Below are 17,102 nucleotides of genomic sequence, written 5' to 3' on the forward strand. Positions count from 1 at the left end.
CTGGGGGAGGACCCCCAAACCCCCCCTCCCACATATACCACAATTAGTGGGGGGCCCTTAATACTTCTGGGCCCAGGGGCCCGAAAGTTCATAATCCGCCCATGCTGCGCGCGCATCTAGCTTTGTTGGTAAACGGGAAACCCGTGTGCAGGCCTATTATTACTGAGCAAAACTTTTTCACAAAAATGTCCATATTTTTCCAGGTCTAGAGCTTTCTATTAAAATATCTATAAATAATATTCCAGAGCTGCACAACATCAGACTTTCTAGACAGCTGTTTTAAAAATCCTGCAGCACTAGCAAAGATGTCCGCTGTCTCATCAGCTGATCCATCAGGTGACGTTCAACCTCGTTGTCATATGACCGAGGCTAGCCACTCTACTAGTTTAACCTCGCGTCTGCTCTTTCTGTGTTGTTGTTGAAGCAATGAAGCAACATTGCACTTCGAGAAGTGGTCAGCACTGAAGTTTTTGTCGTCTGCTGGTCAGGCACATTGTGATACTTTTTGAGACCAGTCGTTTGTTTTTGGTGGAGCAGGTTTAATGTAATCGAATGCTAACAATGTGGGCCATGCTCTTGTTCGCATTTCTTCTGTTTGCCGTGGAAGGTAGGTTGAGACGAAGGAGACGAAGGGAGATCATTAGGCGATCTGGTTTATTAAGATTCTGTTGCTGTAACCATGTACATTGGTTGGCCTCTGCTTAATCTGAAGCGGGTTAATTCTAAAGGGTGATGGGCTGTGTAAAGTGTGTGTGTGTGTGTCACACATTTCAGGGAACTGTTGACCTCATGATTTCTTAAATTTTGCATCATATTGTCATAATTAGGGCAACGCGTAGTAGGCCTGCTACTTTGGGGTTCTTGTTGGGTTCTGGAATCGTATTGGCTCAGAATTAACACGGGATTCCAGAATTTGGTTCTTGACTTTAACCTTACTGATGAAAAACTCGTGTTCTTGTTCCGCAGAGATCAAAGCCACACCCCTCCTTGCCGTGCCAGACTTTGGACAGGCATATCACGTGAAAGGTCTCCCTGCAATTTTGTTTGTCTGTGGTAGTTTATATATAGACGCAACTTCTGCCCTTTCCCTGAATTAAAAAACAACCAGCTCTGTTTCTAAAGCCTTTATAACATTTATAACTCAAAATGCTCATTTATTTCAGTGTGTTGCTGTGTTCAGTTTTGGATCCTTTATTGCTGTTTGCCTTTTAAAGCAGCCTACATAAAGCTGTATCTTTCAATATTGAGATTGATGTGTCGCTGATTTATAACTGTAATTGTAAATTTGTGCAGGAGTCATCTCTCTTCCTTATGCGGAGATCAAGGAACCTTTTGAGGCTTGGTATGATTTGAAGGGAGGTAGAAGCCGGGTTGATTATTATCATGGTAAGCAGACATGCTCTCTCTGAATTCCATCTCCCAAATGCAGTAGCACTCTGCGACACCCTAGCTGTCCAACCTAGTTGTCTAACCTGAGTTTTGAGAAGCCCAGTGCTGCACTGGACTGGGGCCTGTAGGCCTACCCTAGAGAAGGGAAGACCCATGTGCTAGTGGGTAGACTAAAACCTGTGATATGGGAACAAGATTTTCTCTCGGTTAACCATCTGTTAGGGCAGAAGTTCTCAACCTTTTGGGGTCTAAGGCACACTAAAGGTCAAACCAAAACACCAAGGCACACAGACTTATGGTTGCTGATTATAGATTATGTCACACATGACATAGTGTGACAAGTTTTATGACCACAGTGATGGGCATACTATATGCTCACATGATGTTGACTGAGCTTTTTAATTAAGAAGCTGTGTCATTGATACTCAGCCTGTTTCATGAGCCCGTATAAAAACACATTGGGTTCCTTAATATCCCACAACATACCTCACTTTCCCTCACGGCACACAGGTTAAGGTCCGCTCTGTTTGTGTATTTGAGGGACTGCTAGTCAATCCCTCAATTTGACTTTAGGGCACGAGTGTTGACTTCATAAAGCACTAAGTCTTGAATTGCGTTTCTGTTAACGCTTGAGTTCTTACACAACATGTAAGTGATTTCTACAAAGTTCAAGAGGGTCAAGTCAAAGGAGAAGTGAAATTGATCATGACTTGTGTGCTTAACAATTTCTGCTGTCAAACTAGGGACTTATACAAGTCTGTTTTATATATATCTGGGAAACTAAACACATGTTGACTTTCACACGCTCACCCTCTCTGTTTATCACTAGGTCAAGTCTCTACCTACCAGCTCAGTGCCCAGAAGCCTGCTGGAGTTGCTTATAAGGTAACCCCTGTTACCACAGAAACTGAAATGAATGTCATGAAGTGTTTCCAGGTCAATGGAACTAAGGAAGACCCAGTCTTGCCCCAAGTGGCACTGCCAGATACAAGAAGCTTCCAGGTGTGTGTGTGTGAGAGTTTTGACTTTTTAGAGTTTTGAACCCCCTGAATTTTGATCATGTTTGGTTATGTTTAATATATGCGTTTTTGTGTAGTTTGTGCGGACGGAGTATTTTGGTGGGATCCTATGTGAGGTGTGGCAGAATGTCACTCAAATGGGCCCTAAACAAAACACCTACAGCCTGTGGGTGACACGGCCAGAGGGAGGACCCTCACCACCAACACCTGTTCACTATGAAATGATTGGCTACAACACCCTGTTGGGATCCCATTATGACAAGTACCTTTTGGACTACACTGAGTTCAGCACAAACACTGAGGATAAAGACTTCTCTTTACCTGAAGGTATACACATACACACCAGCGCAACACACACACACACACGTACACACGCATTTAATGCCCAGAGCACATTTTAAAATCAATCTATTATTTTGGTTGCAAATTTTAAGTAATGCTACTAGCTGACCAATGGGTGTTTCTCCAGGAAAACATTTCTCCTTCTTTCTGCTATCTGTTTTATCTCTCTAGGAATGACCTGTGGTCCATTCCCTGGCCCTGGAGTAGAGCACCGCTTGCTGGTCAATCCTATTCGAGATCTGCTGCACACATCCCCAGTGGGTCATGCCCACCACCTCTTCGGCCATTTCAAGGAGAAATTTGCACGTCAGTACAAGGATGACAAGGAGCATGAGGAACGTGAGCACACGTTTGTCCACAATGTGCGGTGAGTTGTAGAAATATGCTTGATTTGATCCCACTAATGCTCCACACAGATACACGCATCTTCCGTGATGCCTTGCCCTTTATCACATTTTCACTTTTGTTGAAAATGTAAAAATGGAGCTGGAAAGACTACTTGCTGTATACCACCTGGGCAGTATAATATGTAGATCACTTTATACTGATTCAGCAGACAAATAATGAAGAAAAATATTGTGATAGACATATTTGCACAGCCTAATGCTTTAATAAAAAATATCAAAATTTGGCGACAGTGGCAATACGATATATTGTGCAAGTGGCGATACGATATATTGATATTTCAATAGCAATGCACAGCCCTACTACTTGCATATGATTCCCGCACACAGTTGCGTTCCGTCAACGCATGCAAGTGGGTGTTCCTGACGGTAGCTATGCAAATGACTTGAGGTATAACCCACAATTCAGTTCGGCAACGGATGACGTGAGCCCATGTAAAGTGAACGGGATGCGTCTCTAGCACTGCAATGCACGCAACTGTGTGTGGGAGCCGATAGAATCAGGTGACCGTTCTACTGTAGAAGAGGGTTAGTCAAGTGGTAAGTGCAGATTAAGCATGGCGCTAGAAGAGCTGGGTCTTCAGGAGTTGTTTGGATATAGAGAGGGACATCCCTGCTCTGGTAGGAACTGGTAGTGCAATATGTGGTCAGTTAGTATACTTAAAGGGGACATTCACAAGAAGGACACTCCCACTAACTGTCTGCAGCAATGCCTCTACATAGTGTGCTTCATTTATACACATCTCCCGCTTTCCTGCTGCACTGTTCGTAACCTGCCTCAGCACCCAGTCTGAAGTTTGGGTTCCATTCCAGTGCCAAAGTAACTCTTCCGGTGAGGCAGGGGAGCGGTGCCTGTTTGTGCTGTCTCCCTGTTCACTCTCTGGGAACAGGTGCTTCTTGTAAATGTGGCAGTTGTTGTGTAGTCGTGGAATGCCCCCTCTACTTCTGTGACTCAACGTGTGTGTGTGGGTTTAAATGTCACCAGTTGAGGCCATATATTCTTGGCCTCTAGATGGCAGTCTTGCCCAATGAGTCACCTTCGTGGGCAAATAGTCTAATCATGTTAAACATTTTTTTGCCTTTGTATTGTCCTCAGATATGTGCACTCTAAGAACAGGCAGGGTTTGACCTACACCCTAGCTGTGAATCATCTGGCTGATCGCTCTTCTGCCGAGCTGGCTACCCTTAGGGGCAGGCGTCACCGGACACCCAACAGGGGTCTGCCTTTTCCCCAAGAGCTGCGTAGTGTCACCCCCCCAGAATCACTGGACTGGAGACTCTATGGTACCTATCTCAGCCATCTATATATTTCAGTCACGGTTTTATTGACTTTGACTCTTTTCATGTGTTTTGTTATTATTGTTAATACCAGTTGTGTGTGTGTGTGTGTGTGCATTTGCCATGTGACTGTCATTTTGCTAATAAGTATTCTAACTTTGGTATAAAGGAATATGTCTGTATCTGTGTGCAGGTGCTGTAACTCCAGTAAAGGATCAAGCAATCTGTGGCTCATGTTGGAGTTTTGCAACAGCAGGATCTCTAGAGGGAGCACTCTTCCTGAAGGTAATGCCACATTGATTCAGTCTTTCAAGTAGGCAGCCAGGTGTCTCTAAACACTTTAATGCTACACCTAACATGTATGCTACATGGGCACACTCAAGGTGTAATTAAACAAGTGGCAGATCATAGTATAGTCGTTTTGAGTGTCCGTACATGGAGGGTAGGTAGGTAGGTAATTGTTACCTATGCATTTCTGCACAATGACATTCCCACTAGCTAGACTGTGCCAGACAATTTGTGTAGAATAGCTAAACCTGTCATGTCTAACATGCTTAGATGAAGGAGCTTCCAAAAACAAAGGTGCTCTTCATGAATATTAAAATGAACATATTGGAGTTGGGACGCTCCATATACAGTATGCTCACCTGGACCACCACAATATCCAGTTGTGTTTAAATACATCACACATTTTCCTAACTTAAGAGGAAATGTGCCACATTAATTGTTTAATTAAATTAGTGAATGTCCTATTGATTATGTATTGTGGAATCTTTGTGACTTAAACTAGTCATAATAGGGCAATCAAATCCAATTGATTGTACCTGTGTTTAACTGACCACTGCTCAACTTCTAAAGTACTCTGTATATAGGCACAGCAATCTGTCACTTGATTATTTCTTTGATGCTGGAAATAACATTCCCCCTGTGTTTTCTCTCCCTCTCCCTCCCTCGCTGCCCTCCTGCAGACGGGAGTGCAGCAGGTGCTATCGGAGCAGATGCTGGTGGACTGCACCTGGGGCTATGGGAATAACGGCTGTGATGGCGGAGAGGAATGGAGGGCATACGAGTGGCTCATGAAACATGGCGGCATAAGCACCACTGATGACTATGGAGCCTACACTGGCATGGTAAGCACCACTGATGACTATGGAGCCTACACTGGCATGGTAAGCACCACTGATGACTATGGAGCCTACACTGGCATGGTAAGCACCACTGATGACTATGGAGCCTACACTGGCATGGTAAGCACCACTGATGACTATGGAGCCTACACTGGCATGGTAAGCACCACTGATGACTATGGAGCCTACACTGGCATGGTAAGCACCACTGATGACTATGGAGCCTACACTGGCATGGTAAGCACTACTGATGACTATGGAGCCTACACTGGCATGGTAAGCACCACTGATGACTACGGAGCCTACACTGGCATGGTAAGCACTACTGCACTACTTATGACTATGGAGCCTACACTGGCCTGGTAAGCACTAGTGATTACTATGGAGCTTACACTTGCATGGTAGGAGGAGTTTTCATACACTGATGGTGGTACATGGTTATTTAGCACGATACATGCACTGTTGTTGAGGTATATTCTGATATATATATATATATATATATTTTCCCTTGAGTATACTGTTGGCAGCAGTGACCAGTATTGACCCATTATTTTTAGCAGAAAAGGTCTCCCCCTATATTGCCCAGTCATCAGCTCCAAGGACATTTTACCAAAGACTTTTGAAGTTTTTGAAATGATTTGGGATTTCTAATTAATCCTGTTGTATTTAGAAGAAATCGTATGACTTTATGCAAGTTTTAAATGTTTCAAATGCTGGATGGATTTGTGGAATTGCCATTGAAACAGAAATATATATTTGTCTGGGTCCAACAGTCCGGTGTATGTGTGTTTTCACAGAATGGTTTTTGCCATTATAACACCTCAAAGTTGACTGCGCGTGTGAAAAGCTACACCAATGTTACCAGTGGTGATGCACAAGCCCTGAAGGTGGCGCTATTCAAAAACGGACCAAATGCAGTCAGCATTGATGCTGCACACAAGTCCTTCACCTTCTACAGCCACGGAGTGTATTATGAACCTGCTTGCAGTGAGTGCCTTCCAATCCATCACACACACACACACACACACACACACACACAATCATTTATACAGATACACATTCTCAACATAACACTATAATTATGGACTATTGTCCAGTGATTCTCATACACTACCATGTGTGAAGTCTACTACCAATAGGCATGTAGTTCATCTTCTGTTAACAAGCTTTCGAATTCTGTTTTTTTTCTGCAGAAAATGGAACCGATGACTTGGACCATGCAGTACTTGCAGTGGGTTATGGGGTGCTGGATAATCAGCCCTACTGGCTGGTGAAGAATAGCTGGTCAAGTTATTGGGGCAACAGTGGTTTTATCCTCATGTCAATGAAGGAAAACAACTGCGGAGTGGCAACTGATGCGACATATGTCACTTTGGTCTGAAGACCATCCATTTTACGACGATTTTACTTTTTAATAAAAAAATGTGATGGATGATGATACATTTAGTCAGTGTATTTTTATTGTCCTTTCTGTCACATTTATTTTTATGTACCGGTACAGTACATTCACATGCTATTTTTGCCATCAAAGTATGGACTGTGTAAGTGCATTGGAGTGTTTATTGGTTTTATGAAGTACATATCAAAGCCTATTGAAAGAACGCCTGTCTTTTGACCTACCTTAACCCCTCTACATCTAAGCAAATTATATACATCACTATATACAGACCATGGATTGCATATACACTAACATCACTTGTCCATGTACTGTGTGGTGTACCTAAAGAGTTCAAGGGGATATCCCAAGTATGTGGTTTAGTCACTTACTCAGTTTTGTGAGTAACCTTGACACGTTAACTCTAAGTGATTGTAATACACCCTTACATGGCAACAGCTCTCAAAGGCATTTTGAATCGCACGTCTACTGGTACACTGGTACAGCTTTAACAGCTTCTACATACAGTTGCATGCGGTGCAGTGCTGGAGACACATCATGTCCACTTTACATGGGCTTACGTCATCCGTTGCTTTAACTTTCAACTTTTGGTTCAACTTTTGCTGCACCGACGGACAACAACAGAAGGCACCAGCCAATCCAATTACGGCTATATTTACACAAGTAATTTGCATAGATACCGTTGGGAACACCCACTGGCATGCGCCGTTGACGGAACACAACTGTGTGTAGGAGCCGTAAGTGCAACCTTGCCTTGTACAAGAGTGCAGCATATATATATAAGTAAAGGACCATAGCAGGTCCTGTACTTATGATCACACACCTCTGGAACTCATCACATTTCCCCTACTAACTCTCCATCACTTTTGTATTAATTCCCTAGTTAAGCAACTTCATTCAAATACTAAAATGACTTTTCTCATCATTGTTAGACCATAGTTCACTAGCATATTCTCACTGCGTTCCACGAACACAGAAAATGCAAATGGCCTTCCGAAGACCTAGTAATGATTTGCTGCTCCAGTTCCACTCATGTCACTGTGGGATTAGCTGGATCACAGTCAGAGCAGTGTTTTTAGTACTCAAATTCAGCCTCCAGAGCATTTCCTGTCTTGTCCCCGTTACAATATAATACCCATCACCCACTTCATCATGCTGTCATGCCCTGCTCATGCTCTCCATTAGCTGCAATTCACCTTTATATTCCCATCATTCACCCATTGCTCCCTACTTTAAAGGAACCGTATGTAAGAAATGTATTTCAATTAATCATAAAATGGCCCTGATATGTCACTAGTCATTAATAAATCATGTTCATTTCAAATACTTATATCACTGACAACAGTAGTCCGAACAGGATATTGTCATTTAAAAAGTGAACTTGCAGTCCTCAACTGATGTCGATGTTGTCATGTTGTGTTTTGGCCTGATGCACCACCCTCCACCTATCTACTAATCACAAAGTCAGTAGTGTTTCAGCATCCGGGGTTGCCAGCTCTGCCAGTCAGGGGGGAGGGGATACACCGCTCTACAGTATTTTGAAAGTGATTGCAGTACCAGTTTTGACCACAATCTTACATACGGTTCCTTTAACAACCCCAACCTCATGAGCTTGTGCGTGTTTTGTGTGTCAGTGGTTTTGGGTCAAGAATCGGGTGCCAAGTGCTGCAGCTGCTGTCCTTCTGATGGACTGTGAGACTGGCTGATCCCCACTGAAGGTCTACAGTAAAGAGAATGAGAGGAAGACATAAGCATATGGTTATAACAAGACTTAGAACAGCACTAAACAAGATTTGCTCTCGGCCCCCCCTACAGTTGAGAAGCGCAATAATAAACAATCTAAATATGCATCTTTTGCAACAAAGCATAACTCCGATATAATATATAGGGAATGCACCGACAGCCATCTGTAGAAAATGATCTCCAAATTCCTGTAGCATAGGAGCTGTTTTCTGTTTTGTTTTTCTTTTTTTTTGCTAGATTGGTAATCGCCTAAAGAGAGCGGCTCAGACGTTTTGGAAACGTTTTGTTAAGGTAAAACTATTACGGTAAAACTATTAAGGGTGCCTTTCATTTTTTTAAAGGTGCTATATGTAGTTGTTTTTTAGTTTATAAAATAGCAACTGAATGTGAAGAAACAAGCATTTTAATGTAATGTAAAAAACACCTACAGTATGCTCTGTGCTGCCTAGATATCCTCTAAAGTTAGCATGCATCCACATATGGTCAGGCCTGTACTAATTGCAAACATCATGGTGCATTGAAGACAACTCGAATCCTACACAGAGCCCCTTTCATGTGCATATACACACAGCACCTGCACCAAATATTTGATGTGTTAGTGATTGTTGATGGTGTTATGCAATGGGTGTGTGTGCATGTCACTCACTCCTGGATATCCTGGAGATTATCTGGAAGTGGCTGGTTGGCCGTCTCTGGCAGAGCCAAAGCGAGAGCTGCCCCCAGTAGAGGGGCACAGCCAAAGATCACCATGGGAATGGTGGGGGCGGGGTCTCTCAGCATGTTGATTAGAGGGGCCAGGACTCCTCCCATTCTCGCAAACATGGAAGCCATGCCTATCCCTGTCTGTCTGCAGGGAGGAAAATCACACAGAATTAATATGTGTGTCTGTGTGTGTGTGTGTGTGTGTGTGTGTGTTTATGTTAGTGAGAGAGAGACAGTAACAGAAATCCTAGCTCTGTGTATGTCTGTGTGTGTGAGAGAGAGGCTGGTCTAAAGGAAAGGGTTTGTGTGAAATTTGACGTGTACCTCAGAACTGTAGGGAATAGCTCAGCAGAATAGATGTAAATAACAGCAAAGGAGGCGGTGATCCCAAACTTTCCAACCAGAGCCAGAGCTGTAACCACCTGGGGGTTACCTGAAAGCCAAAAAGAAACAAACAACAGAATGGCTGTGTCCATTTATATATGGCGCTCATTTAAAAACAACAGCAGCTGAGTAAAGAACAAAAGGACATTGTGGAAAGGAATAACGGAGCAGTGTATGATATGGCCCCATTTAGATGGCTTATGTGCTGCTAGACAGGTGAACATGTTTGTGATGATCCGCATGTTTACCTGCTGGCACAGTAAGGGTGAGGAGACAAGCCACACCGCCCACTGCCATGAAAAAGCTCTGGGGAATTCTGCGACTCCATGGTAACACCACCAGAACCACTGATCTGGCAGGAATCTCCACCAATCCGAATATGAACTGTGTGAGGTAAAGATCCACCCCCAGACTGGACACACCAAGAGAGAGGCCATAATACACCAGCACATTTACAAACCTGAAAATGATTAAAAAAAAAGAAAACACAGACAGGGGCACTTACAGACTGCAAATGTTATCTGCAAACAGGGATGGATTACTGCACGGGCCTACTGGGCCCAGGCCCAGGGGCCCAAGGGGTCAGGGGGCCCTGAAGCCCAAGCCTTTGCATGGAATCATTGCCTCAATATCAACAAATCAGGATGTAGGCTATGAATCCGATTGAATTTAGTATTGGCCATCCCCAAAATGCACCAGAATACAGGAAATCACATCAAACAAATTAAAAATTTTCCCCCATCCCACATATACGACAATTAGTGGGGGGCCCTTAATACATCTGGGCCCAGGGGCCCGAAAGTTCATAATCCGCCCATGTCTGCAAATGCTATCATTTCAGCTTTCAGTAAGCATTTGTGTGTGTGTACATCTCTGTGTGTTTCTGTACCACAGGTAAAACAGGATGAAGGATCTCCTCCTCATCTGTGGAGTTTTAAGCAGGTCGATGGCGCCACACTGACCCTTCCCCTCTCCAACGATATCACACCTTTCCAGCTGTCCACACAGAGAGCACAGAATCACTATAGACGTCAGGATCCAAGATTAAACAAAGACAAATCATGGACATAATGAGAAAACTATGACGATGACATGATATTGTAATGATAAATGGTCAAGATTTGCGATTTTTTTAAATGACACATAATACTGATGGATTTAAACACAATAACATCTGAGATAATATGCTGAAAATAATGTGCAGAGCTGGACTGATTGTGTAATTACAGTTATGCTATTTGCATGTTTTGATAAAAACAAAAAAAAAGATTTTGAAGCTGTAAGGTGTATACTAGAGGTCTGCACTCCCGCGGTAGACCCGCGGGTCCCGAAGCAAAAGAGTGCGGCGCAGGACAACTTTTAAATATGTGCATAAAATTAAATATGGAAATGATTAAAGTAGTGTTCATAACTATAGTTCAGCTGGATGTTCTGTTAGGCAGCATTAAAAAAACGAGGTTTAAGCATAACTGACGGATAGCAGGCCTAGCCTATATTGTCGTTTACTTGGGTTCAATTTGTTCCTGCTGCTCATTGTCAAAACTTGAAATCGAAAGCATGACAGAGGAAGAGGGCAGACTAGGCCTACTTCAGTTGTTAGCCTACATTCAGAACCAAGAAACTGACATTTGGAGTCTTTCTCAGGTGTGTGTGCTCTTTTCGTGAGACAGAAAGAAAAACTGAATAGGCTATCCCTCCTGCATGTGGGCTTTAGCGGGCGGGAGCGGGACATCATGTTACAGATGCGGGCGGGAGCGGGGCTAAAAATGACACATTAATGCGGGAGCGGGACAGAATATTGCGGGAGCGGGCGGGCGCGGAGTCCCGCGCAGACCTCTAGTGTATACATAGTATATATGGAACAAACTAATAACAGATTTACCGTAATCTTTCTTGAACATTATTTAGCTGGGCTAAATTTTTGGTGTAGAGGTACATTTTCACACAAGGCATGGTTTGGTAAAATACTGAACTACCTTTATTAGTTACGGTATTTAAATGTGACATAAGGATATGCATCTCAAGTGAGTTTATGTTTGTCCATATTTTCATAAAAAAAATCCTAGGAAGTGGAGAAACCTGGAGCATACTGCTGAGGAACGTTTGGCAGGCCCATCTGTCTCTGGCCCGTCCATAAGAATAGAGTTGAGTGGAGAGGAGAGGGCAGTGAAAGAGAAGGACAGACCGATGGAAGACAAAGATGCAAGAGTGACGCAGGAGAGAGGCCAGATTTTAGAGCACTCAGAAAGGGCAAGAGAAAAAAGATGAGGCCTATGATGTCCATCCGGTTATGGCATGTAGAACATCTAGTCCAGCAGTATTGGCAGTAGTATAATCAGTGATTAAACAATAACATGATCTCTATTTCATTCTTATAATTACCCAGAAGAAAATATTGCTGCTGAATCGGCCCTTGCCAAATTTTGGCCTGTTTCTCCTAAAAGTAAAACCTTTTTAGCAGCACAATAATAGCAGAGGAATCATAAGTTGAACTTAAATTGGACTTCAACTCCTATAATATAACCTATTTCAGCCCAAACAACTAAATATGAGACAATGGACAAAGCCTTCATGTTAAATTGAGCACAGTTGTGCTAGGAGAAATAAGCCAGACAAGAATATATTTAGAATTTCCTTTCCTCTGGGTAGTCATGGAACTTATACAATACAATACAAAGAAGTGCAATTTGACCCAATCCTTTTGATAATTGGTAACATTAACAACATTGCTCAATACTTTTGGGATAAGATTTGACACACCTTCGCAGAAGAGGGGAAAGGTCGTCCATTGACCTTGGCTGCTCTCCTCAGAAGAGTAACTGCCTCTTCTGTGCGGTCTTTCACCAGCAGCCAACGTGCAGAATGAGGGACGAGCCTGAGGTCAGTAAGACAACACAAACACACTTATATTATGGAAATTTTTAAATTATGATGAAGAAGCACTCTCATTGGGAGGAACATTTTGTATGAAAAGAAACGGCATGCCATTTAACCTAGAGCAGTTCATCAGTGGTTGAAGAATTTCTTTCAACTGTGTGACACCTTGGTTGGTGTGTGTGGATTCATGGCCTAAATTACCAGATGTAAAATATAAAAAGGACTCCTGGGGCAGAGATGGCCAGCTGCAGCTGTCTCCAGTCCCTCAGCAGGTACGCGATGCCCGCCAGCAGCATATTGCCCACTCCAAAGAAGTAGTCTGTGAAAATGCCTGCTAGCATGCGGCGCTGGGTACACGTCCACTCTGTGCCTGTGAAGGGGTCCAATGTAGAAAGCAAGTGCTTCAGGTCAACGTGTCATAACTGGGGTCAGAATCAAGTCTTGTGGGGTGCTGTATCACTCGAGTCAAAATTATCTTTATCTTGGTTATTTGAATTATGGATAACATTTGGTGACAGACAGATACTCCCTACAAAGGTGGCATGCATCTGCAAAACTTTTTGTGCAAGAGAACACATGCAGATATGTCCACCTGTGTCACTATACTGGTTCTACTGGTATCTACAGTTATGTTTTGCTATAGTCTATAGTGAGCCATGTTGCAGGCATTAACTATTCATAATTGAAGATCCTGTTCTAAGGTGCTGGGGTCAAGGCTTGATCTTGGGTCAAAGATAGAGGGTCAGGCTGAGGCCAACTGAATGAGATGTTATCTTCCATAAAGACATTTTGTGCCTGCTAATGGAAAGGTCATTCAATCATCAGTCAGCACACACTGGAGTTGTTCATTTCTGACCCTGACACATGAACACACATGCTATATACCTGAAGCCTCTTGAGCCTGAGGGTTCCATTCATTATCAAAATGTAAACAACTGAGTAGCTTAATCTAGGTCAAAATTTGACTCATCAAATAAGAGCTTAACCGACTTCTGCTTTCTGTATAATTCCAAATACAGGATATAGATAAGGGTATTGAGACGCCTGCCATTTCATCCACGGCAACTTAAATGACATCCATTCAAAATCCATAGTTTTAATATGGAGTTGGCCCCCATTTCCAGCTGTAGCAGATTACATTCTTTTGGGGAGGATTTCCACAAGATTTTACTCTTCTACTCTTTTAGGGAAGATTTCCACAAGATTTTAGAGTGTCTGTGGTTATTTGTGTCTATTCATTCAGATGAATATTTGTGATGTCTGGCACTGCTGTGAGATAAGAAGGCCTGGCTCTCTCTACTAGTTCATCTCGAAGGTGTTTGATGGCATAGAGAAATCGGTCCTCAGTGGGCCAGTAAAGTTCTTCCACACCAAACTCGCCCAACAATGTCTTTATGGACCTTGCATTGTGCCCTGGGGTACAGTCATGCTGGAACTGTAAATGACTTCCTAAAACTGTTCCCAAGTTGGAAGCATTTAATTGTCCACAAATGTCTTGGTATACTGAAACATTAATGTCTTGGTATACTGAAACATTTCCCTTCACTTACCCAGGCCCAACCCCTGAAAAAACCCTTCCACCTGCATGACTGTACATAGTGTAAAAAACAAGGTCCGTAAAGACATGTTTAAGTGATTTTGGTATTGAAGAACTTGACTGACTTGCAAAGAACAGGGTTCGCTAAATCATGAAACCTTTAAGGACGAAGAGAGATTGCGAGCCAGGCCTTATTGTCCAACATCTGTGCCTGACCCATAGACTGTAAAAAATCCCACAATACTCCTCTGATTGAATGAGCAAAACATTTTGAGGAATCGCTTCCCAGAACAGTGGAAGCTGTTACAGCCATAAAGGAGAGACAAACTGGATTTATTATGAGATGTCATTGAAGCTACTGTGGGTGTAATGGCAGACGTCCCAATAGTTTTGTCATACAGTGTATTTCTTCAAGCGGCATTGTTCATACAAATCAATATGGGTGACTTCCAACTGCTCTGTCTAGTGCCTGTGGCCTCTTGGTATAGTGCATGTGGGTGGGTGTGTTGTTTATGAGTATGTGCACACGTGGTCTAACCCAGCACAAAGGCGTTGATGATGACTCCAGAGATGGTGGTTCCCAGCACAAAGCGCAGCAGCACGTATGTGGGGAAGTTGGGAGCAAAAGCAACAGAGATGCCAAACACAGCCTGCAGCGCCAGAGACAATAGCAAGCAGAACCTACGTCCATACCTGGGAGAGAGAGAGGGAGAGAGGGATGGAGGACCAGAGGAAGTGAAACAGGTGAAAGGGGAGGAGGAAAGGCAAGGAGCAAAGGGGGGAGGGAGATAAAATGCAAGTGACAAAGCAGTGAGGGGGATGGAAGGGAGAGTGTGGAACAGGCATAAACAAACACCAGGAAGACAGGGAAGATAAGTGAGGAGGAGTAGAGAGGTACACTGTAGTATAAAGGTGTATGTGGAAGAGAGGTATGTATTGTAAAGGTGTATCTAGAAGAGAGGTACAATGTAGTGTAAATGTGGATCTAGAAGAGAGGTACAATGTATTGTAAAGGTGTATCTAGAAGAGAAGTACACTGTAGTGTAAAGGTGTATGTGAAAGCTTGGATAGTATATGAATGGAGTACTATACCTGTCAGCCATTGCTCCAAACACAGCTGCTCCAACTAATAAACCCAGCATGTAGATGGAGGACCCAAGACTGTTCAGACTGGCTCTGTCACAAACCAAATCCCACTGCATATGTATAAGCAACACAAAACAACACACTTCATTGATATAGTCACTTAAACAATTGAATGCCATGTGAAATTCCAATACTGATGTTACACTTTTTTTGTGATAGTGGTGGTGCTGGCGGTGTGGGGAATAGTCCATTTGTGATAAACTATTAAATGAAAGGAAAGTTACATGACCTCGGTGACAGTGGTGCTGTGAAATATCTCGCGGCTGTATTCCCATCCATGACTGCACGAGGCAGAACTGCTATGGTTGACAAAAAGTCCACAGGCTTGCGTGCGCTTGAGGAAGAAAGAGACGGTCAAGTTCTGGTTTGCCATTCCGGTATCAGAGATGTTACCCGCCGTTCCAGGATCAGATTCGGGAGACGATGGCGAATCCCGGCACCAATGCGGAGGCGTAGCGCCGGTAAAGATGCTGGCCATCATGTGAAAAGCCAACAGGATCTGCGGGAGACAGATCCATACGTACAGAATCTTTTGAAATCTACCAAAGCCACCCACAGCAGATAGAATCTGATCGAAATTCATTTATTTATATGCCGTGATTCCTCCAGATCTGCAAAACTGAACTAGAAAGTTCTACTAGCGTTCCTCGAATTGCTGTAGAATGTGCAAGAGGTAAGGTTGCCGACAGCTTAACTTCTCCTTCTGCACTCCCTTTTGTTCGAGAGCGCGTGTAATTCAGATCTAAGAGGCTAATTAACCCAGAGTCTCTGTGCGTGCGTGCGTCCGTGTGTGTGTTTGTGTGTGAGTGTGTGAATGGAATATGAGCGTGTGTGCGTGTAAGTTATTTGTGTAAGTAAAATGCAGGTCCCGTTATGCTATCATCGTTTCATTCATTATGCCGGGGATTGGGTGCATGCAGGTGAGCGTCAGTCCATCAAATAATGCCAGAAAAGCAGAGAAACGCGTATTAGAGTCCTTGGTCTCGGTATCCTTGCACAAACAATAACCCCCAACCCGTGCTGTTGAAAAACGAATGAGCAGCGAAGGGACTCAGCAGATCAGTGGCGCGCAGACGGGAACGAGGAGACGCTGGTCACGCGCAAAAGCGCTTATCCTACCTATTGCCCAGTTTTAACAAAAATGGGATTTGCAGACGCAATAATATGCTACTAATACTACTACCAATAATAATAATAACCTAATAACTTCCTTTAGTTTAGCGTGTTTAGCGCTTCTGGATCATGAGCAGGTTTAAATAGGACAGTGAACTCCCCTGATACTTAGATGAAAGATCAAAGACTATAGACTAAATTGGTCCCTTGACGACATATGATGCAAACTAAGATAGAAAAGAACATTTGGTTGAGAGGAGGCTTGAGGATATCATCACTATAACAACAAGGACGTCTAGCTAACATCCAATGTGTGCATTTGACGATTTGTAGGCCCCTATATGAGCAATTCAAAACACCATCAGTTTTCCTCTTGGTAGGCTACTTGTAGAGTTTTGTATAGTTGCGTCCTAGCAAATTATTTCAGCATATTAGAGTGATGGTCTAGTAGTTTTTCAATCTACAAAATGCTTTACTTCCTTTCTGCCTTATACTATACATTTTCCACTGGAACATTTCAGCTACTTTCAAAGGGGGTGTTTATGGTAAACAGACTATTGTTGCCACATTAATGGTAATAAGCCAGAGATAGAAAAGAACTGTTTGAGTAGCCTACAGTATAAAATACTAACATGTCAGAATGTG

At 43.1% G+C, this 17,102-nt stretch overlaps 2 protein-coding genes and 1 non-coding gene across 3 annotated transcripts; 2 read left to right on the forward strand and 1 right to left on the reverse strand.

Annotated features, from left to right (window-relative positions):
- Positions 1–368: 368 nt before the first annotated feature.
- zgc:110239 (uncharacterized protein LOC550326 homolog) lies at positions 369–6,995 on the forward strand. Its single transcript, XM_042102174.1, has 11 exons — positions 369–607; positions 967–1,026; positions 1,294–1,386; positions 2,219–2,391; positions 2,486–2,735; positions 2,922–3,117; positions 4,251–4,438; positions 4,626–4,717; positions 5,401–5,562; positions 6,357–6,546; positions 6,753–6,995. The coding sequence occupies exons 1-11, from the start codon at positions 553–555 to the stop codon at positions 6,938–6,940; spliced, it is 1,647 nt and encodes a 548-aa protein (XP_041958108.1). The 5' UTR covers positions 369–552; the 3' UTR covers positions 6,941–6,995.
- Positions 3,912–4,046, forward strand: LOC121716200. The gene has a single exon (XR_006033793.1). It is a non-coding gene; the product is annotated as a small nucleolar RNA SNORA54 (small nucleolar RNA).
- A 6-nt stretch (positions 6,996–7,001) lies between the features above and the next one.
- On the reverse strand, positions 7,002–16,782 carry si:dkey-166k12.1 (organic cation transporter protein). The gene is made up of 11 exons (XM_042102176.1): positions 15,574–16,782; positions 15,291–15,394; positions 14,737–14,891; positions 12,863–13,031; positions 12,545–12,659; positions 10,674–10,780; positions 10,033–10,244; positions 9,725–9,833; positions 9,345–9,545; positions 8,548–8,675; positions 7,002–8,192 (listed from the first exon to the last, which is right to left on the reverse strand). The coding sequence occupies exons 1-10, from the start codon at positions 15,925–15,927 to the stop codon at positions 8,600–8,602; spliced, it is 1,602 nt and encodes a 533-aa protein (XP_041958110.1). The 5' UTR covers positions 15,928–16,782; the 3' UTR covers positions 7,002–8,192; positions 8,548–8,599.
- Between the last annotated feature and the right edge of the window lie 320 nt (positions 16,783–17,102).

Source organism: Alosa sapidissima, chromosome 8 (assembly GCF_018492685.1).
Source record: "Alosa sapidissima isolate fAloSap1 chromosome 8, fAloSap1.pri, whole genome shotgun sequence".
Classification (NCBI taxonomy): domain Eukaryota; kingdom Metazoa; phylum Chordata; class Actinopteri; order Clupeiformes; family Clupeidae; genus Alosa; species Alosa sapidissima.

Bases quoted from the DNA above. Each gene is read 5' to 3' on its own strand.
- zgc:110239 (XM_042102174.1), top strand. From the start codon at position 553: ATGCTAACAATGTGGGCCATGCTCTTGTTCGCATTTCTTCTGTTTGCC. The intron at 1,387-2,218 runs GTAAGCAGACAT...GTTTATCACTAG, and splicing joins CCGGGTTGATTATTATCATG to GTCAAGTCTCTACCTACCAG. The intron at 2,736-2,921 runs GTATACACATAC...TTATCTCTCTAG, and splicing joins AGACTTCTCTTTACCTGAAG to GAATGACCTGTGGTCCATTC.
- si:dkey-166k12.1 (XM_042102176.1), bottom strand. From the start codon at position 15,927: ATGAATTTCGATCAGATTCTATCTGCTGTGGGTGGCTTTGGTAGATTT. The intron at 12,660-12,862 runs GTAATTTAGGCC...TACTGACCTCAG, and splicing joins CTTTTTATATTTTACATCTG to GCTCGTCCCTCATTCTGCAC. The intron at 8,676-9,344 runs GTGAGTGACATG...TCTTTACTGTAG, and splicing joins AATCTCCAGGATATCCAGGA to ACCTTCAGTGGGGATCAGCC.